Consider the following 22192-nt stretch of genomic DNA (forward strand, 5'->3'; position numbering starts at 1 on the left):
AGTTTGCCAAAAAAGTTGCAGTGATGCATGTCTGCCCTATCTAGCTTGTTTTTGAAATAGAGCAGAAAGTTTGGAGAACATGTTCTTTCCTAGAATACAAGGAACATAAAGCATACAGGAAAGACTGTAAAACTTTGTGTTGCATCTCCACTGCTACAATAAATATCTCCTACAATAGAACTATTGACATCGTTGGTCCTAAACCTGCAGTTAGGTTTATAATAAATATCATCCATTGCACCAATTATCCAACTATTGCTATGCTACAAATTGAGCTCATACTTTCTTAGTTATCTATAAAGGACAAAAACATATGCTTGCCAGTGAATTAGGATGTCTCCTGGAACAGACGTTTTATTTCTGATCCTTTAGCCATAATCTTAAAGAGAAAACTATGGAATACCTCTCAAAGACAAGTTTGAGAACTCACATTCTGAATTCAGCTGCAAGCTAAATGCCATAGCCTTGATAAGGGATACCGGTTTTATGGCACCGTCTGAAAGTTGCCTTACAGCAGTATCTTATGACCCTCTCTAACAGTCCTTTTGCTATTGTGTTTAGCATTTATGTTTCTTTAAGGAAAATGGTGTTTATATGGAAGGAAAGGCATATAAAGGCCTATTTTATAATGTTGATAAGATCTCTGTGGCTAAGTCCTTCTCTCACCACAGATCATCCCAACACAGTTGGTGTATTTCTAAATATCTATAAGATTCAGATATTTAAACTAGATCTAATTTTAGGCTCTTTATTTACGCAGGCAATGTATTTGAAGTCACAGACAGAATAACCAAAACTTCTGGTAATTGTTCCCTTTTTAGAATCCACCAAAATTATAAATATTTTCCTTTCACAGGTTATTAGAAGAGCTGCTCAACAAATTTAAAAGCAGCATGCACTTGCAGCTGACCTGTTTTCAAGCTTCTTCATCAGCAATGATGAAAACATAGACATCGACGCAATGCAGGCAACTCGATAGATGAATGCCGATAGACATCACTCATTTGTCTGTACTTCGTCAGTTCCTTTGAGGACTGAGGAAATCAAAAGGAATGAATTTCATTGAAAAAGAAGTTATGAGATCCAACTGTTTGAGTAATGATAAGAGGTATCCTGCTGAGTAAGAGTTCTGGTTGTAAATATCTTGACAAAATGTTTTTCTGTCTACTGTATTTCATTCTGTGGAGGGGACTAAGCCAGTTTTGTTTACATACATTCTTCTTGGCTATATGTTTGTGAAAAAATATTTATTTACATGCTGCAATCTCAGTTTCATTTGTTAAAAATACATTGAAATATATTTTTAGCAACTATTGCCTTAAATTTAAGTACATACACATGTATCAGTTTCTTTCTAGATGTAGAGCAATGCTGATGTAACTGGAAGACCCAGCGTCTGTAAACTATTGAGAATTATGCAATAAACATTACTACCTACAGATGCCTAAGTATTCATATACAATGTGCTGAAGGACACTACTTTCTCTGCATTTAATTTAATTTTTTTTTTCTGATATGATCTACAATTTTAGTGTTCATTAAATCTGATATTTGGGAGGCTTTTATTTTCTTATTTCTTTGATAACTGAAAAGATCTTCCTGTCCCTTTAGTTTCTCCCTTCATTTGAGTATTGGTGTTAAACCCTTCACGATAGAAATAAGCTTTCCTTTCATTGGCAATTAACAATTAATTAAAAGTGCTCTGAGTTTGAGGTTAGTAGATGCTTTAAAAGTATGTTTAAGCTAAATATCCTTCAGCATTAAGGAACAGAACAGCAACTACTTCTGACTATGTGTGAGACTAAAGAAGAGCACAATTTGCCATTGGTTTTGTTGTGTCCTTCTCACTCTTCTCGTCTTTCATCATTCTTACCGTCTTACTGTCTTCTTCTCTCTTGTTAGTCAGTCCTCTTGTCACCACCATTAAATTTGTTTGGAAGTGAATAGGGGTTCAGGAGGCGAGAACAGTTTTGCTGCCATTACTTTATCATTACATAAAAGTCAAGAGCTGTCTTCCCAATGAACAGTCAAGACCAGACTTGACTGAGACTTTCATTTGGGGACTTAATAAAAACTGTGGGAAGCTGTAAGAGAGAGCAACTAATAAAAAGTGGTCTTGTTTTGGCGGGTGAGGGGTGGGTTTGATTTTATACCTGAAAACCACACATTCAGTAAATCATGCAGTAATGATGTATTCTTTCTGTACTTGCAGCCATTTGGGGTGTGACTTTTTGAAATTGTGCATTCAATTTTCAAACATTTTTTGTCAGCTTTTTGCTTTTGCTAGTCCAGTTATGTGCTTTAAAAATATAACATACAGTTCCAGTAATTACTACAAGAAATAATTCAATGCACATGTATTGTGGGCACATAGTAATAGTGTGATGAATAGAAGTTTAAAAGTGCAAGTGCATGTCATTATTGGCTTAAGAGAGAACGTTGTTAAACATCTCAGCAATGTTGTTTTGTTTAATGTTGTCAATTCCAAGCTTGTCGTAGTCTCAGCTTCTGATACTAACTGAAATAATCATCCAGTTAGTTCAGTCTGTAAAGGAGTTAGCTTCAGAATAATAAAATATTAAGAAAAATATGTTCATAATTTTTTCTTGAATTCCTTGCTTTCCAAGAGATGTGATTTTCTAATGAATTTTGCCAGCATCTACATTTTCTACATTTGTATCAGACATGTTCATAAGTATCAAAAACTTAATTTATTGCCTGTACTGACATAATAGAGGTTCAGGCATTTATTTACTGTAACACTGTTCTTCTGTCTTCTGTTGCAACAGTTTGTTGCTTGCCTTTAAAACCTGAAATATGTAAGTCATGTGTTTGTGTTTAGTTGCTTTTCTTGAATAATGCTTCAGAATGTGTCATTGATAACCAAACAAGAACAATGTATAAGGGATCAAATACTCGAATTCAGCCTGATATGAGATAAATGCCAACAATCAAGTCAGACCACTGGGTTCCATTAATCCAGCTGGAGGAATTAAGTAAGTCAGTGAGGATCATGCAGCAACAGAACGTGTTGAAGTCCATTTGTGTATAAGGAAAGCTGGGACTACCAAGACTTCAAAGCTCAGGTACAGCATGCTACAGTTCCTCTAAAGGGATTACAAAAAAAAAAAAAAAAACAAGAAGTGGTCAGTGTGGCTTTGCAAAAAAAAAAAAAAAAAGATACAATAAGGTGTAAAAAAATAGTATTGGAAGTGGAAAAAAATAGGGAGACCACACTAAAATACACGATGAGGGCTCTCAGAGAAAAGGGAGGCAGCAAGGAAATTAAAGTAACAGAAGTGAAAGGCTCTGACATTTAAAGCAAAGGTAAGTGCTGAAAACAGTACAAGAGAAAGTGAATTATTACATGAACTTTGAACCTCTAGAAAATCTAATATCGATTCATACTAGGGGAAAAAAAAAAAAAAAGACACTGAAATGGAAACCTGGAAAGCTTTATTTCTCATTTAAGAGAAAAACTTAGGAAGTAATAAGGTTGTAAAACATGTCTTGCTAAAAATAGGTAAAGACTTATGGGAAAATTCAACCACAATATATTGTGTTGAGATATTCAGCCTCTGGAGATGTTGAGGCATTCTCCTGTTACTGTATTTTTGAACATTTATTTTGAGTAGTCATGAGGCGTTCAGGATGTAAGCAAAGAAGTAATAAAAAGGAAATGCAGTATCAATGTAATGAAATGGGGAGGGGGGGGAGAAGGTGGCAACAGAGAAATAAATCCATCAGCAAAATGATAGAAAAAATAGAGGAAAATTCATTACATTCCATACCTGGATGGTAACTTAATGAAACAGATAAAACGAGTAGCATAAAGAAATGAAAAAAACACTGCCGCTTTTCACTCACAAAACCTTTCCTTTTTTTAAACTGATATTGTTTGGAAAAGATGTTTATGGAATGTACTGATAGTGCATCGTTGTCCAAGTTAAACACTTTCTTAAAACTTTTAACAAGCAATTTAGAGAACTTAAAAAGAACTGCAGTCCTGCTAAGTTTCATGCATGTGCTGAATTTCAAGCCCATGAGTAGATGTGAGACTTCTTGCTCTGATCTCCTTCAAATGTTTAACACAAATGCCCAGCACTTGTGGATCAGGGAAGATGTATTCTGTGCCTTAAACCCCTTGCATCTTCCTCCAGTTGCACAAAAAGAAGTGAGGCTCAAACCATTTGAATTTCACTGTGTGACAGCGGAGAAGGAAATGAGAAATCTGTGCTTGGAGTGCTGCAGGGTTGTGCTTTGAAGGGGCGCTTCTGGCTGGAGCAGTGATGTGTGACTGTTGGCTTGTAAAAGCAGGTTGTCTGCCAGCCTCAGCCAAAGCTATGGCATCTCCCTGAAGAGAGGGTACTTCATGTTGAAGGTGAGAGGCTTTTGTCTTCAGTGCAGACAGCCTTTTGTCTTCCAGAAATAAAGAAGCATTTATGAACTAATAGCATGTTTCTCTGGCTCTATTGGTAATAAGGGAGATGCAGATAAAAACAGATCCATAACAGCTGGCATAACATTGTACAGAGCATGGTGCTAAAAAAATAATAAAGATAAACTTAGTCGTTGTTTATTAAGATTCTGCTCAAGTTAAATACTTACATGTTTAGAGAAAGAAAAAAAAAAAAAAGAACAATTGATTGTTCATATAAAAGAAGGTGTAATGGCAATTAATATTAAAAAAGAGGGGGAGGGGAACACACCTAGGTTATAGTACAAGAAAATCTGTGAAGCTCTTTGCTGAGCCCACGCTGAATGACAAGCATGGTGTCCCTTGCTTGCAAACATCTACCCTTTAGCTAGGCAAAGGCCTCCAAAATCATGAAAATTACTCACTTAACTCCTTGATGTTGAAAGCAGTGATATTTTCAGTTTATAATCCAAGAGAAGGTAGTAAACCGCAGTTTCCTAGATACTCTTTTGGCCTTGTGAAGAAAAGGAACACTGAGCCGAGAATCTTTTGCCATGGCTACATCTGAGACAATGCTACGCAGGGGATTTACACTTCCAAACCTGCTGCCAGACAGTATTTCAGTCAATTCCAGCCAACTTCTTTGGCCCTGTCCGGCTAAAATATATATGAAGCATTGTGATTTTCCTGCAAATAGTGATTGTTACAATATTGATTACACTGGTGGATGCAAATGCTGATTTTTGTGTCCAAATAGTTTTCTGGACCCTTGCTAGCAAGGAGAGGTTTTACATTTTCAGCACTATAAATGTGCTGCTGCTTTGTTCTTTGGAGGGAAAAATTTATCATAGAAAGGAAAGATCCCTAACTATATCAGAATACTCTGAAAATGAAAAAACAGTGAAGTGCTCCTGCGGAAGCCTGAGCTCCAAAACTCAGATCTGGATGTTTAACACTGGTAAAGTGCTTGCTTGCTAAGATCCAGTTGGTCATGTGCGTCTTGTCCTGACAAAAAGAGGGACCCAGTAGGTAAATCACAGCAATCTCGTTCTTACTGTTAGGAATTGTAGTTTTTGCATGGCACTAACGATTTTAGCATCAGTCAGGAATCGGTAATAGCCTCTGACTACTGTCAAAGCAGGCTACAGCGCATGCATATGTTGTGCCACCTGGGCGTATTTAACTAGTAAGAAATTAGTGTGTTTTGAATTAAGTTTCCAGATAGCTTGGAACTATTTGGGGATTTGTTACATGTGTTCAGTTAGGACTTTGGTCCTGAGTCTTTTGGCATTTCGGGCCTATCCATGTACCTAGAGGAGCTTTGGGTGCTGACCCTTACCCAAAATCAAAAGGAAAATAAGTCACTGTATAATGCAAATTTGTTTTAAAAACTTTAGGAGAGAATCTGGTTATTTTACAATTCAAGAAAAAAAAAAAAAAAAAGAAAAAGAAAAGAACACAAATTCTGCTTGAACATGCATCACCCCTTACATTGCAGCCTGACCATATTCTGCTAAAGAGATGGTTCAATTTACCTGCTGTATCCTCATGAGCAGCTTTCATATTCTTCAGCGTTAGATGCTAGTACTAAGCGTGCATGTTATTAGCATGTTTGTCTCTCGAGTGTTTCTGCAGTGTTAACTCATGACGTTCTTTTAAGGTTGTTGAAGGAGACTATAAAAATGCTACATGGGTAATTATAGGTAAAGCACTTTTACATGAACTATATTACTTTTTAGGGTATTTTGGCTTCATGTGGTGATAGCTTGTTTTCTGAATTTGCAGTATTATTTTTTTTTTTTGGCATGGAATAAAAGGGGGAAAACTGGGAATGACAAGGAGCCCGGTTTCATTAGGGAACATGATAGCCATTTCTGTCTTTGCCTTTTTTCTGTTTTTATTTAGTGCTGCCACAGGTTGAAGAGATCTGTAGAATTCAGCTCCCCTTCTTTTGGGGCTGTTTGAGTTTTAGAGCTCTAAAAGCTTGTCTCTAATGGGAATACTAAGAGAGCATGTCCAAACTGGTAGATTTATTCCCAAGTAAGGTGTTGAGCAAGTAAGTTATATACTCCTTCCAGTATTACTTGATGGCCCCAGAGGGTAAGTCCTTTAAAGTAATGTGTGTTGGTGAGTAACTTAAACAACACACTTTGCTGCATCGTTCATTAGGAACAGGGAGGCACATGCTGCGTTTGGATTAGCAGCACAAACAGAGCTGCTACAGTTTATTTTTGGGCTCAGACAGTGAGAGACTGGAGGGGTTCATTTATTGCACCTGATTTTTTTTTCGAGTCTGAATGTCCAAGGAGAAGTTTGTGTTCCTTTTCCCTCGTGCTCTCACTATTTAAAGGCTTGTAATAGATTTTGCACGGCCCTTCTGCGAGCAGTCCTTCCTTAGGTCAAGACCAAGTAAGGAAGATCTTCAGCCAAATTCCTTTTGAATTGGAAAATTTAAACAACTTGAGGAAAAAGGAGTAAGACAATGGAAAGTGGAATCCAGCCTTATTTGTAACAGATGCTATTAACACATGCTTAGTTTTATAGCCTATCTTGGCACCATTTCGCCTCTTTCTTGTGAAATAACTTCAGTGTAAAATATTCACTGCCAGTCCCAGGCAAATGCTCCTAAATAACATGGGCTGATAGTCTTGATGCGGTCCATTAAAAATGTATGAAATAAAAGTTACAGATTAAGAATTATTTTATTAGGTTAAGGATTAAGAGTTATCTCTTTCACTCCTGGGGTGGACTCGGGTGCGCAGGTAGGGAGGACAACTTTGGTTGGCACTTCTGTGCTGTGTTTCTGTGCGTGGATGACACCTCTGCAGTGTAATTAATGCAGTTTTGATTGAATGCAGAAAACCAGGAGGCTCTGTGTGTGGACTCAAACCCAAAGCCCAGCGTACCTATCTATTTCTAGATATGTGGTGATCTAGAAACAACATTGTGAGTCTTCATCTCAGTGGCAGGGGATGGTCTGTACTAAAGCAGCAAAAAAAAACTCTGTCCACAGAGTCTGCTTCAGCCAAGAGGAGTATGTCCCTTGCTCTTCTTGGCTCATAAGCAGATTTTTAGTGCAGAATGTCAAATCAGATAATTTATAAAGTAAAATTTGCAAAATGAGACAGTCTTCCTCACTGCTCATTACTCACTTTTTCTGATAAATTTCACTCATGTAACTAGATGGTACTTCTGCTCACAGAGGGGTTTTCCCTGCTAGCTTATCTTTTTAGATATTCAGGAGATAATTAAAATTCAAAATGTTAACGGTGCTACTTATTTTTAGAACCCGACATAAATATGGGTAGACATAGATTTGAAAATAAATTAATAGACCAGAGTGCTCTCAACCATTGTGGTAAAAAACGTTGGCAGACACCTGTTGTAACCCTCTTCTCTGCAGCCTGCCCAGGGAAGACGTCCCTCCATGTCTCTTGAGACGTTTCCACCTGCCCGTGCTGGAGAGCAGCAGCAGGTGATACCGTGGTGCAGAATGCAAGATGCTTCTCTGTGTTAACTGAAATGCTACAAAACTGAGTAAGGCAAGCCCCAGGAAATTTCTCTGTCTCACAAGGGTAAAGTCTGTGCTATGTTTTTGAAAATCGAAAAGCTAGCAACACACTTGGGCTAAGCATGGCTAAACCTCTGAGGAAGGTGTCTATGTAGGCATGTTTTACCATTGTGCCATGAAGCAGCAGCATCCAGGTTGTCCTTTTACATAACGTTATGTTAAAAGGGAAAGTTGATTTCTAGCTCTTGCCTTGAGTGGCTCCTTGACAAACACATATGGTTCCCGTTTGTAAGCAAAATACAGTTTTACTGAGTGTCCCGTCCAAACACACACTGAATCTCTTTCTGAACCTCCGTAACCTCCACTCCTTCAGAGCCCTTTGTGCCAGCACAATACATTCTGTATGTATTTTTAGCCTCCTGAGTGCCCATCTGAACTGTGCTAATCCTATCGTATTTCACTCCGTCCTCCTGAAGGTACTTGGCTTTTCATAGCACATCAGAGCTCCTCTGTTTACTTCTACAGTGCTCCCATCCCAGATTTTGGTGGGATGCAGGCAAAAAACAACTGCTGAAGAGCAGGAGCGTGACATTGAATCTCCTCATCTGTGCCTGCAATGCCTAACATGGTAATTATGGTCTGCTTACCACCACGTTTGTAGTGTGTGTGTGTGTGTGTATGCACTGATCAGCTAAGGGCATCTTTCTCATGCATGCCTTAAATTAAAATCTAATTGCAAGCCCAGAGCTGAATTCATACTGTGCCCCCTCTACAGCCATGGTTTAAGCTGAAAGAATTCAAGATGTCTTTGGTGAGAAAGAAGTAGCAAAGTGGTGTTTCATTGCCTAAGGTGATCACCAAGGACAGGGAAAGCTCCACATTTCAGGTGTGAAGACTGATGAAGTCTCGTGGCTAAGGCATGGTTAAAAACAAATTCCTCATGTCTCCTAATGGCTACTGTAGGTGACTCTTCATGCCGTCTATGTGCTCTCAATACACCTTCTTTAGGAGCTTTGCTTAAGATGTTAGGAATGGGTTCTTCTACAGGGCTGAGATGTGAAGTCTCAGGCAATGCTCCAACACATGGCTCAAAGGAGTGTGAGGCTGCCTCATCACCACCCTGACCTGGCTCAGGAAGTAGACAGGGATCAGGGACATACAGTCCAGGGCTGGAAGGGCCACAAGCAGCCCTGCTGGGGATGGGACAAAGTGCCCCAAGGCTCCTGACATGAGGTCAGCCTTGGTTCCTCGCCTGTAGATAAACCTGGACCCGTGAAGTTCTCCTTTAGGAGGGCCATACTTCTGGATGGCTAATCTGTGGCAAGCTTTTGACACCTCAGAGAAGGCAGTATTGTACTAACTCAACCAGTACCCTCACAGCACATTGAGAACATGGTTTGCAAATCCAAAGTAGTTTCCACCAGCACCCTGGGCATTTGACTCTCGATGCATCTCACAGGGATGTGCATCAGAATCCGTGAAAGCCGAGGGAAACGACCCATTGGCCTCAGTAGTCCCTAAGCCACATGCCTGGTGCTCACTGGCTTCAACAGCAGAGCTGTCCCACCAGGTATGTCACCGCAGAGGGGAGGTGACTCACCTCAGCCCCGGCCACCCACCCGGTGAGTCAGTGCCAGCGGCAGGGATGGCAGTGAGACACACAAGCGCTGAGCCTCTGCTCGACCCAGCAGACCGCACCCTCCAAAGTTTCCTGCTGCTGGTGAACTCTGTCGAGTTTTATCTGTGAAATGGGCGTAAAAGGACCAAAAAGAAAAAAAAAAATCAATTTCTCATGAATGAAATATGATCTAAGCTTGAAAAGCATTCTCGACAGTTCTGGGAGCAGCATATGGCTAAACTAACTGAAGAAGCATTGTGGTTTCTCTCTTTACAACCTCAAGGCTGGCTGACTAGCTTTTATCAAGGATAGTAACTGATAAATATTCACTGTTAAAAATGGTTCAGCCTTTCTGGGGAGCCTTTTTAGTCAGTTTGACCACTTCAGGTTGAACAGCTCACAGATTTTGGTCTAAGCACAACAGCTCCAGTCTGTTACAGAAATAAAGGAGTAGTCAAAAACATCTCCATACATGCCTCTACTTAAAGGAAAGTAAAACCAATGCAGCACCAGGGCTGTAATAATCAGACTTGCACACATTATGGTCAGCCCTGGCTGACCACGTGGTGGTAAACAGTCATCTGGAAATAGGTGTTTGAGGCTTGCTGGGAGGTGTTATCAGTATTCGTAATGTTACATTCTGCATAACAGAGCGTCTTTCCCATCAGTTGGGTCCAAGTGTTTGCAAGATGGGTCTCGTTGCTTTACCAATGTTGTTCATTTTTTTGCTCGAGCTTATACAAGTATGAGTGAATCTCACTAAATGACTCCCCTTTGAAAGTGGCTGCTGGCCAATCTGCAGTCGAACATCCTTCCTGTTCTTTCATCGAGCTGCAGCGAGCGGGGAGGGGAGCAAAGCTCTGCAGGGCTGCTGGGGGAATCATCTGAAGTGACTTGCCACACCACAAAACATTAGGATTTTGGGGAGCGATGCCCCAGGCATCCACTTCCTTCTGGTCTTCATCTTGTTTTTCTGTTTGTTTGTTTGTTTGTTTGTTTTTCCCACTTCCCATCTCTGTGTTTTGTTTGGATTTTCATCTACTAAATTCACCAAGTTCCAGTGAAACACGATTTCTGGTCTTTTGTCAGAGTTTTGGGGCTGGTCAGTCCTTTTGGGTTTTATAGTTCTTTTGTTTTCAGTTTGCTCTGATTGCTTGAATATTTATTGGCAAGATCATGTATTTGGTCTGTTGGAGAGGGGTGCTACTTGAGGAGTATTTTGCACTGGCAAAGATGTTTCTTTTTTTTTTTTTTTTTTTTCCAAATTGCACTTCCCACCAGTATATGATTTCAATTTTAACTTCAGCATTACAAAGATTTTCTCTCTGGCCAAAGAGAATGTGTTTTATGTGATCTGCTATGTAAGATAAGACATTTTGCTGTTTTGACCCCAGGATAGAAGAGGACGTTCAGCGACACAGCGACAGTGATGCTGAGAGGAGATGGGAGCAGAGAGGGGGCTCAGGCTCCTCAGACCTGCTCCCTGCTCACAGGCCAGCAGCACACACTCTTTACCTCTCATGGTTGCCCCCCTCAGAGTGAAAACTCAGGGAAGCACAGCTCTAGAAAGCACAATGACTCCCTGAGCATGAGGAGGAACAAGTGCTCCAGCCTTATGCCATCCTTCCTACATACCTGGTGGGCTCAAGGAGAAGTATTTCACTACTGCAGCCCTGCAGTATGTAATATCTGAACAAAATTGCATTTTTTTTTCCTGTGCTGCACTGCTATGCTCTTTCCCCAGCAGCCCCGAAGACAAGGGGGAAGGGGCTGAATTATCACGCACTCAACTTTTCTGTTGAGCTGTTGCTTCATCAATACTTTGTGGCAGCGGGCCCATAGGGTAACGTTAGAGAGTGAAGAGCTACCAGAGCTACCTCCTGCAAATCTTTCCCTTGTGCAATAATAATAGTATGCAAATCTTTCATTTGCATATTATCCTAATATATGCAAAGAGCCGTAACTGCAAGTAGCAGTTTGTCACGTGCAAGAGCAAAGCTTTTTGCCTGTGTGGGGTAGCTTTGGTGCTCACTATCTAACCTAGCACTGCTACGCGTACCGGGGTGCTGTCGTTGCCATACCAGAGCCTCCCTCGATGTGTATCAACTATTCCTAGATAAAGCAACAGAGGCTTTGGTCCACGGCCTCCCATTTATGCCTGCATCTTCCTCTCTTTCTATCTTGCCCGTGGCCATGATGCATGTCAGGCTGTATTTCAGGAGCCTATGCTTTCCCATTCCAGTGGGGAAGGGACTTGGTGCACATCCTTGCTGCGTCCTGTCCTTTACGGCAGGGCTCCAGGCAGTAGCAATGAGGGTGAAAGAAGGATGAGGCCACAAAGAGGGGCTTTTGGGGAGGGAGGGAAGGGGGGGGGAGAGATAAAGGGCTTGGAGTGAGGTGATGGAGATGAGTCAGAAAGTGTGGGGGAGGCCAGTCTGCCAGCAGCTCTGGGGGCAAGTGGAGGTCACTGATGTGAGAGGTCTGCAGACAGCATCCCTGCTTGGGCTGGGGGAAGGGGACCCTATAGTGGCACCCAGTTCCTTTTCTGCATCCTCCAGCCTCTCCCTAAATGCACCCAGCCAAGGACCTGGCAGTCGGTAGAGCATCCTTGCTGCTACACTCTCAGAGGCATGCCTGGAGCAGGGGGCTGCTCGCAGCTCCACAATGCCAGGGGGAGGCTCACCTCCTGCAGCCAGCATCAACCAGGGCACCCCACCAGCCCCAAGGAGAAGCCGAGTGACTTTGAGCTTAAATCTGGGTGAGGGTAGGCAACAAAAAGTGTGACTGTCTCTTTTTCTGCAGCTGCCTAGAACCTTCTCAGGTGCTCCACAAGGCTCACCAGAGCCCGCATCCTTCATCGCTCAGCCTCCAGCCCAGCCACACAGGCAGCCAAGACAACTTGGACAGAGGCTCATCACCCCAAAACAAGTTCAGAGATAAGCATGGGAGGTTCTCAATTTCATGGAAGCCAGCTCAGAATAAAAGGCAGCCCCTTCATTTCAGGAAACCTCATTTTTCATTTGTAAAACACTTTCATTCAGAACAAAAAAAAAAAAAAAGGAGGTGGGGGGAGGTGGAAGGGAAACAGAGTGCTACCTCTCCCCAGCCATAGCAAATACACCTGCACAGAAATTTTCAATCCTTAAAAATTATTTTCAAAAGCATGTATTAACGGGGGCACCAGCAAGTCCAGCAGTTGCCTGTTGCTTCCCAATTGCAGTTGCTCGTAACGCTGTCAAATGACAGCTGCTTGGGCTGGAATATTCCAGGTTGGAGTCTGCCCCAGTACATTTTCTCTGCCTGGAAATTTTAAGTGGTTGCTGATCACTTAGCTGGAAGAAAATATGCAGTTATTTTTCCCCCCGTGTTTCTAGAAATTTGGTGACCTTTTCTTCATGCCCCCAGGCTTTGGAAAAAGAACTTGAAATGTGGCAGGATTTTGGCTTGTGAGTCAGGAATGTGTTGCTTGCCTGTGAAAACCCTCCATCCAAATTTTGCCAAGTAATATGCCTCTGAAGAGAAAAAATCATCTCACTCACAAGCACTCACTAAATCCAGACAGATTATAAAAAATAAATCTTCACTATCTTCAGATTGGTCTCACAGCTGCACATGAGCCCTCAGAGGTCTGCACCTGAGCAAAAGTTGAAGTCATTGAGGGAAATGGCCCCCCCATCCCCTCACCAGCTGGTGGACTGGAGATGGGAGGGTGTGAGACTGGTTTCAAGGGAGCAGAGAGAAACAAGGACACAAGAAAAAGGAGAGGGAATGAGACCCAGGAGGAGCCAAAGAGCAACGAAGGACCAAAGGCCTGGAGCACATGGGGGACTGTATGGGGACTCATAATGAGGATGGCAACTTAGAGTATGTCTATGGGCTAAAGCAGGAGGCTACAGCCAAAGGGTCTGATATAACATCATCACATTTTATTGCTTTAGTTTTCTGTCTCCCATTTCTGCCACCTTAAGGTAAGGAAACAGCCTACCCAGGTATGCAAACCCCACACAGAGAAGTCCAATGTTGTTCTTAAGTAAGTAGCTTTCATCATTTTATCCTCCATAATATTGCACATGAAATGCAAAATAAAATAAATAAATAAATAAATAACCCAAAGCAAGTAAGAGATCTGAAACGTTTGTGATTAAAGAGACTTCCTACAAAAGTTCAAGAAGAGATGCTTTCATCAGCAGGCTTTGTAAATATGTGGGTTTGTAAGCAATGAGTGGGTTTGTAAATAGAGTTGCCTGTGTATCAAACTCAATACCCACCGTGTCAGACAGAGCCACGTTGGTGGCCAGCACCTCTGAATCACAGCCCGTTAGGGCTTTCTAAACCCTAAGACCTGTGCCAAGAATATTCCTTACATCAGCTCTTCTTTTCTGGCGCTACTGAGACACGTTTCATGTGCTGCAGTTGTATTCCTCAATTCTTTTCACCTCCTTTTGCACCCACTGAGGTATCTGCCACCGGCAGGAGACGGTGGGTAATGCCTCCAGCCCATTCAGGCCCAGTCCTTTCCCAGAATTCTGGGATTTCCCCTTTATTTCAGGTAATGGACAAAACTGCTCATAAAAACAGGTGGTTGGGGTTTTCGATTGGTTCATTTTACTTGGTGAAAGGTACGTTTTCGTCATCACCGGCACCATCCTTGTCCCACCTCACCAACGAGTAGTGCAGAAACCTTCCTCCTACGGCACTAAAAGGATACAAGGGATCTTGCTTTAATCCCCAGCTTAACTAATAGTTCTCCCCTGTGACCATCAGTGAATTGCTCAAACACTCAAATGCAACTCCTAAGACAACCCTGAGCCTGCCCTGCCACCCTACTGCCACCACACAACCGCATGGTGCCATCCCACCAGCGGGCCAGCCAGGCCTGTGGGAAAGGCCCAGATTGTAAGCAGGTCCCGCCAGCTCTTCATGTCTATACGTGGTGTCAGCAGCTACAGGGCTGGAAAAGCGTCCCACCAGCCCTTCTGCAGCTACATGCATGCCCACCCACCCCCTTTCTCAGCTGCCTATGAGAGTGGACAAGCAAGGAGCAAAGGCAGGGCCTGCTCCTGGAAATGCTCCATGAAGGACAGCAGCGCTTGGGCAAGGACACCATCTGCAGCTGTAAGCCCACAAGGAGGAGTTATGGGGCCTTCCCAATGGGGCTGCCTGTGACCAGCTACCCACGCAGCTGGTTGCAGCATCCTTCAATCCCCCTTGGAGATGCAGGTCTGGTGCCTAAGGCTGCCAAAGGGTGCCATTTCCAGTACTGCTAGGCCTATGACTCCATTTGAGAAATGCCATCTACATTTTGAGCCGCTTTTTTTCTTTTTATCAAAGCCTAGATCTTTTTCGTTGTCAGCCCTTTCTGTGCGTAATTTTTTTTAAAGGTGGTGGTGGAGGAGGGATCTATTTAGTAATGCTTCCATTCTCCTGCCACTTGCCTCATTGATGTAGACAGGAAGCTTCTGAGGACAAGAAACATCCCTTATTACATGCTACTACACTGGGTAACCTCATTTTGGTTTGGTGTCTAGACAGCAATGTAGAGGACAATGTTAATAAAAACTGAGCGCCCAAATATTAGAAAGATGTGCTCAACAGTTTCACAGCTGCCTTCGCCAAAGGTGAAGTCAAGTGTTGGAGTTTTTAGAAGTCTGGCATTGCTCTGGAGCTTTGGAGGGATTTTTATTATTATTATTTGGGCTCCAACATGCAGATGACCTGATTTGTGTGCGTGCCCATGCTGATCATGCACCACTTCTGTTAAATGAAGTAGGAAACTGCAGAAAGAGACATGCTGCTTTTTTTTTTCAGAAGTTGCTTGGTACCACTGGAAAAAGAAAAAATAGGTCAATTCAAGTGACCAGTATGGAAAGAGGTCCCTCGCTTTCAATTTCTCCTACTCTGAGCAGAGCAGCCTAAGAAGTGTCCAAAAAGAGCATTTGCTGTTTATCTCTGCTTATAGCCATCTGGGCCAAAGATTCATGCATATGGGACTATTTTCTAGGAAAATACTTCAGGCTGCTTGAGTGATCTCTGTTTTGGCTGTTATGAATCTCTGTTTATGTTGCCATAGCTTTGTAAAAATGCCAAGACTGAAAGAGACTGGCCTCCTAGTAATATGCATTTTGAATTGCTGTCATAAGCAGAGAGCTTGATTCATCAGTTTGGGAATCGCTGAAGCAAATGCAACTCCAGCTTGCATCATCATGAGGCATATGTGGTTCCTCAAGACATTTTGTTAATGGTTCTGGGGATCTTCTAAGTCATAGACAAACTGAAAGCAAGCATATTGCTGTCTCCAATGCCAAGATGCCTAAAGGGAAGGTCAAAGCACCTCTCTTTTCCTCACATTGAGTGTAGGTTCTAGGTCAATCCGGTTCACGGAGGTGACCTCAAGCACCTCTCTTGAAAAGGCCTGAGACTAATCCACACCCATATTGCAAATGCTCAGCATATTTTGTGTTGTAGGAAAATAAAGCTCTTCATTTCACAGCTTGTCTCTGTAAAAGGAAAATGAAAAGAAAAAAAAAAAAAAAAGAAAAAAAAAAAAGGAAAAAGGAAAAAAAAAAAAAAGAAATAACAAAACAGGAAGGAAAACATTAATGAAAACACTGATGTTTTGTCCCTGGGGGAAAAAGAAGAGACATGGGTTTCATTTAAGATAACAACAACAACAAAACGTACCAAGAGTCTGAAGGGCGAAGGCTGCTCTTTGGAGCAGGCCCTGCAGCGGGGACTCCCCAGCCACCAGCTCCCCGGGTCCAGCAGCTCCCCCACCCAGGGTGAGCTCACCCCGACCCCTCCCTCCCTCCCACCACTTCTACACTGCGATTCATATGGTGACTGCTGCAGTAAGATCAGGAGCAATGGGGACTATATATAAAAAGGGCTGGAGTGAAGACGAGTGGCACCTCAATTCTGCTTCTGAGTAAGCCTTCTGTTTTTAGAAAAACAGGGTTAGGCGCACCAGCGCTGCTCCAGCCTGCCCTGCACTGCCACGCTCTTGCCACAGGCTCAGCTTTCCCTGCGGATGCTGGCAAGGAGCAGCAGCTCTGAGCCCCCAAACTGCAGGGGAGTGGGGCTCACACCTCCCCTTGCAGGTGGCCCCAGCTCATCTTTGGCCACTGGTGGCTTTACTGTTGGACAGAGGTGTCCCCCTGCCCCTGGTGGGCCACCTGCAGTGATGCACAGGAGGGTGACTGGGGAGACCAGGCTGAGGCAGCCGGTGTGGAGCAGTGGCCTTTGCCTGGGAGTGGCTGATCTTTGATGTGTTTTTGTTTTTTTTGTTTGTTTTTCATTATTATTTTTTAATATTTATTTTCTTGTTTGTTGTGTGTTTTTTCCACAGGAAATTTTAATGGAAATTTTAAAGAAATTTCTCTTTTCTAGCCTCTCGTTGAAAAAAAAATAAATAAAAGAGAAAGCCCCAAAACCCCAAATGTCAGAAAACTCGCTTCTTCTTCAAAACAGAGTTCTTATTGTCCAGCAGCCCTGACTTATTGACAGGCAGAAGCAAAGCAGACAGACCTGTGACGGCAGTGGAAAAAGAAAAAAAAAAAAGAAAACAAGAGAGAAAAAAAAAAAAAAAAAAAAAAAAAAAAAAAAAAAAAAAAAAAAAAACATAAACACCCTCCTACATGGGATGCAGCTCAAATCCCAAGAATGCTGCTGCTGCCATGAGCATGGCTCAGGCCACAGGGCCGCAAGGTGCCAGGGAGCGTGGGGCCACCCAGCTGCAGTGTCCCACAGCCAGCTCATTGGCTCGGGGTGGCCCTAACCCCTTGTGCTCCTCAGAAATTATAAAATAAATAAAAGTTCCACCTGCAGCATCTAACAGTGCGCTTTCACTTTTGCTTCCAAGTATTGGGGTCCATTTGGTGTTTCCTGACTTGTGGCAGTCCAGCAGGATTGCAAGGACAGGGGCAAGGGGCTGTGGGGCTGCACCCTTGCGCTGCACTTCCTCCCCACAAGACAACGACTTTTTGAAAACAAAAAAAAATCACTGGTGTGGAGTTCCTGATGCCAACCACAGAACAGAAGGAACTGCTTTTTTATGTGAGCGAGCATGGTCAAGTAGCTGCCGCCACGGTGCGGCCGGGACGCAGCAGGTGCCTGCAGGTGACACATGCCGGTCCCACCACTGCAATTCTGCAATTCCCAGCTCATGCCAGCCTCGTTACTTCCCTAGAGTGGGAAGCAGATGAAAACCATTTCAGATTTCAGCTGCAGTTGTTGCTGGGCACTGTGGGACTGAAGTCCCAGGCCAGCTGGAGTGGTGTGTTATGGCCCCATGCATCGCATGGCCTGGCTCTGCTTTGGGCGTATTCAAGGGTTATGATTTGTAACACGATGAAAATAAAGTAATATTACCAAACAAGCTGGAACAGAGCAAGACAGGCAGGGGGAGGGCAGGAGGCTCCAAGTGGCGCAGCTCTGTCAGGGCTAAAAAATTTAGCTAGCTTTATCCTGAGTCACAAAGGAGCGGCTGCCACTATGGCAGGGGTGTGCTTAGGAGATAGGAAGAGGAGAGTAACCTGATGTAATTTTCCAGATTTATGCCCCTGTAATCTTTGAAATGACAGTGGCATATCTGATGTATTCATTTTATTTGTTGCTGTTATACAGCAGAGAGAAGAGACCCCTCAGAAAGCAGAGACTGACCTGCAGCAAGGTGCTTGGTACTGGTGTAGGGTGGTGGCTGCAGGACCAGCGCTGCAGGTGGGAATGCACACCCACAGCGGGTCCCTGCATCCTACAGGCACCACGTACTCATTAGTTAGTGCCTCATCAAATAAAGACAGGCCAAATTTCCATGCAGCAAAACTCTGGCCCCCTCCCTGCACACACACTCTCAGCTCTCGGCAGATGAGGAGGGGAGGCAGCTATAGTCTCGAGTCCCCTCATGCTGCTTCCCCGGGGCCTCTGTGGTAAAAGTGTCTTTCCCTAGATGCTGGCTGAATAGTTAAGCCACTGAAACTCTGGAATTAATTATAACTTTATTTTGAGGAGAGTAACTTTATTTTAAGGCTACTTGACGAGGCGGTCAGAAGGGGATTAGCAGCCTAAAGGTGACCCAGTGGTGCGCCAACCACCACTGCCAGGGCCTTGCTCAGCTCAGTAACGAGGTGAAGCTGAATGCAGGCAGAGGCTGGCAGAGGAGGATGCTCTGCCAAGCCGTAACGGGGCTGTCAGGCACAGTGTGTCTGATTCACTTCTGGAGACCCTCCTGCCACGAGGCGGGCCTGCCATCACTGCATGCCCTGTGCCCGCTGCCTTCCCCCTGGTGCAAGGCCCTGCTGGCACCACACGCCGCCGGCTGCTCCCGGCAGACAGCCCAGCCCGGCACCCCCCCGGCACCCCATGCACAAGGGCTTTTTTTTTTTCTGTTTCACCCACAGAAGCCCAAGCCCGAGCCCCTGCAGCACAAGTGCTGCCTGTGCACAGCGGCAGCCAGGTGCTCGGCGTCGTTCCCATGGCGGCCCCTGGTCTTTTCTTGTAAAAGAACTGATTCAAGTAAGTTCTGACTCTATATTCCCACCTTTGCTTGACAAACAGAACAGGGAAATGCCATTAACACGCAAGCGTTCCTCAAACCACCTTGTTTTTGCTAGTCGTTCACTGCCAGTCACAGTGGAAACAACACCACTTCCTCCCACATGCTGTCAGTGCCTAGACTGTAGCTATTCGCTTTTAATTAAATTAGCCAGCCCATTGCTTTTCTGTTATCCTATACAAAGCCACTACGTTCTGCAAACACCTTGCCGAAGTGACTAAATCAGACAATGAGATAATTATTTCCACCACAGAACTCACTTTGGTTAGAAATTGGCCATCACAACACAGGCGGCCCCGCTCACAAGCCGTGAGGTTCATGGGATGGCCTCTACAAGTTAAGTAACATCACAAACCCGCTCCCAGGTGACTATCTCATCTCAATTGTTTAAATCTTCACTGTCACCTGGGGGTGAAATCTCAGCCCACAAAGCCAGGCAGGTCAGGATTTCAAGCCCCCCTCAGCCCTGCCCCACTCCATCTTCTTAGCCTATAAGCATCGCATGAACACCTCTGCTCCCACTGAACTAGTACTTATTGCCGTTGTTGTTACTGCTGTTGTCAACACGACTGAGCACAGCTCACAATATTCCTCAGAGAGAAAAGAAAACCTTTTCTTTAATCGTCAGCGTGAGAAGCGATAAAAGGCACTTGTGCTTTCTGTGTTTAGCTGAACACTCGCCTGCTCCCAGTGCATTTAAAAGCAGGTCTGGGTAAGTTCCCGCAGACAGACACGCTCCTGGAGCACACAGGTGGCTTTGGGCAACCCCTGGCCATGGGTTTACTCTGAACCCACTGTAGACTTCTGTCTGCCCCTTGTCCAACATCACCAAGCATTTCCCTGTGCACAGACTGCAGTATAACCTTATAACCTTCCTCGTTGTCGCTCTTGCTAGGCAGAGGCCCTTGACTCATGCTTGTTCAAGACCCAAAATAGAGGGGCTGTGAGCTTGGAGAGGTTTTTATAGGCACCACAGTGCTGTGTGTGCTAGGCACATGCAGTTCCTTGCACCCATGTAGCTCACGGGGATGCCTTCTGCTGGGGGCAAGGCCATGGCATTGCCAGTCCAGCGAGCTGATGCTTCCCAAGAAAAGAAGTGTTGACCTGTAATGCCAGCTGGTACCCTTGTGTCATTAGCAATACAATTAATGATTAATTGGACTGATTGCTACTGAAAATCAGCCTTCCTGGACCATTAAACCTTTTGGGGTCTTGACGAGGGCCCATGGTGTACTGAGCAGGAATTGCTGTCTTTGCTCTAAAAATAATACTTTTTGCCTCTCCCTCCAAACAAGGCGCTTCTGAGAGCTGGGCGGGAGCACGTGAGTAGCTGTGGGGAGATGCTTACATGAAGCCAAGGAAGCTCCACTTGACTTTGTTGAGGAACTGAGGAATTATTCAACATCCCACTTTCACTAAGGCTTCACCACATCAGGACCACTTGTTAACTTTTGCTCCTCTCAAGAAAGTTCTTCAGGCTACAGGCTGCTCCTTATCTGATCTCTGGGTTCTCAGTTCCTTCTCTATGACCACCTTCTCCTCTCCCTCAGCATCATCTTCTTGTCTCTGCATGGCCTTTCCATGACCTCAGCTGCATCGCTGGCTGTGGCTCCTCCGCTGTTTTCAGCCTCCCCGTGACTCTCTGCACAGCTGGACTCCAGGACCCCTCTGACAACTCGGCGTCCCCTGCTTTCCTCTCCCTCAGGCATCGGGTCTGTTCTGGGAACCTCTATCCCAGTTCAAGATCTGCTTTTTCCCATTCTTCCAGTGTGACCGAAAGCCTTCTGACAAGGCCCTCCAAGAACATTTTTCTCTGGCTCCTATAGATCTTGCCTCACAACACTGACCCCTCAAAACACAACAAGCCATTAACTTCCAACCATCACCATCCTATTCCTCTTCCCCATCCTTCCTTCAACCTTTTTTGACAGAGAGCCAGTGCCTGCATCATCCCTCCTGATGTACCTTCTCCCCTTCCCCTCCCTCCAGCCCCTTCCTCAAGCTCTCTCCCCAAATCTGGCTGCATCCCCAAATTCTCCCTCTGCCTACACCTCCAGTTGGCACCCTTTCCAACCTCCCTTGGCTAAGGCCACTGCTGCTCTTTGGAGTCCTCTCACCCCCTGTCCTCTCCTCCACTCGCCCTGGGGTGGCCTCCAGGCTTCCTCCTGGCCTGGGGCTGCCCTGCTCGCCTGTCCCACCCCAATTCTCTCGCAGCCCCCCTCCTGCTCCCATCCCCGGGCAGCTGACTCCATCCTCCCTGCCCCACAAGCCCCCTTTCCCCCTGCAGCCACAGGCAGCAGCTCACACCTCCCCTCCTCTTTTTTGTTCGGCCATTTTTAGCTTCTCTCTTCCTTTTTTTCTTTTTTTGGTGGAGGCAAGCGGAGGGGGGAGCGCTGACATTATGCATTGATTATTTTTTTTTTTTCATGCCTTTCCTGCTCCCCACGCCTGTATGTGCTGCCTTATTTCTGAGAAATAGCTGACTTCTCCTCCTGGCCAAAACCCACTTCTCCACTCCAGAACTGCTCCCCCCTTCCCTTGCGAGAGGCAAGGCACACTCACCCTGGCAGCACGCACAAAACGGCCCTAATGATCCCCAGCTCAAGGACACATGGCAGATGAGCTGTCCTCTGCCAGCTTCCCTCCTGCCCACTTGCTCTCCACCTCCTTGCGCCCCCGGCTCCGCTCCTGCAGCCACCTCTGAGCCGTAACGAGCAATGCTGACAGACCCTACAGCCTGCCAGACGTGCCTTTTCTTGCTGCTCAGCACCACACCAGGGCCACGTCCAGGCTGCTTCTGAAGATCTCCAAGAGTGGAGACGTCACCAAGTCCCTGTGCAACCTGTGCCAGGGCTCAGTCACCTGCACGGTGAGAAGTAAAGAAGTTTTGGGGGTACCAGAGTTACTGCCTTTGTTCTGTGAGCACCAAGCATGTGGAAGAAGGAGAAACTAGGCTATCAAAGCCTTTGTTGTAGGAGCAGCGAATATGTGGACGTTGTGGTTTGTTTTCTGCAAGACCTTGTGAGAAACACGGAGCTTAGGAGCAGCACGGTCAGCGAGGCCTGCTTGCTGCGCCCTGCAGCTCCGGCTACGTGG

General features: G+C 44.7%; 1 protein-coding gene across 3 annotated transcripts in view; it reads left to right on the forward strand.

The window, feature by feature from the left end:
• The window catches only part of EXOC2 (exocyst complex component 2), a 149562-nt gene extending 148123 nt beyond the window's left edge, over positions 1-1439 (forward strand). For all 3 annotated transcript variants that reach the window (XM_068670943.1, XM_068670942.1, XM_068670944.1), the window contains exon 28: positions 857-1439. In XM_068670943.1, coding sequence (XP_068527044.1) covers positions 857-950 — 94 coding nt within the window. In that variant the 3' untranslated portion in view covers positions 951-1439. The remainder of the gene's footprint in view (positions 1-856) is intronic.
• The last annotated feature ends 20753 nt before the right edge of the window (positions 1440-22192 follow it).

The sequence above is a fragment of the Anas acuta genome, chromosome 2 (genome assembly GCF_963932015.1).
Source record: "Anas acuta chromosome 2, bAnaAcu1.1, whole genome shotgun sequence".
NCBI classification, from domain to species: Eukaryota; Metazoa; Chordata; class Aves; order Anseriformes; family Anatidae; genus Anas; species Anas acuta.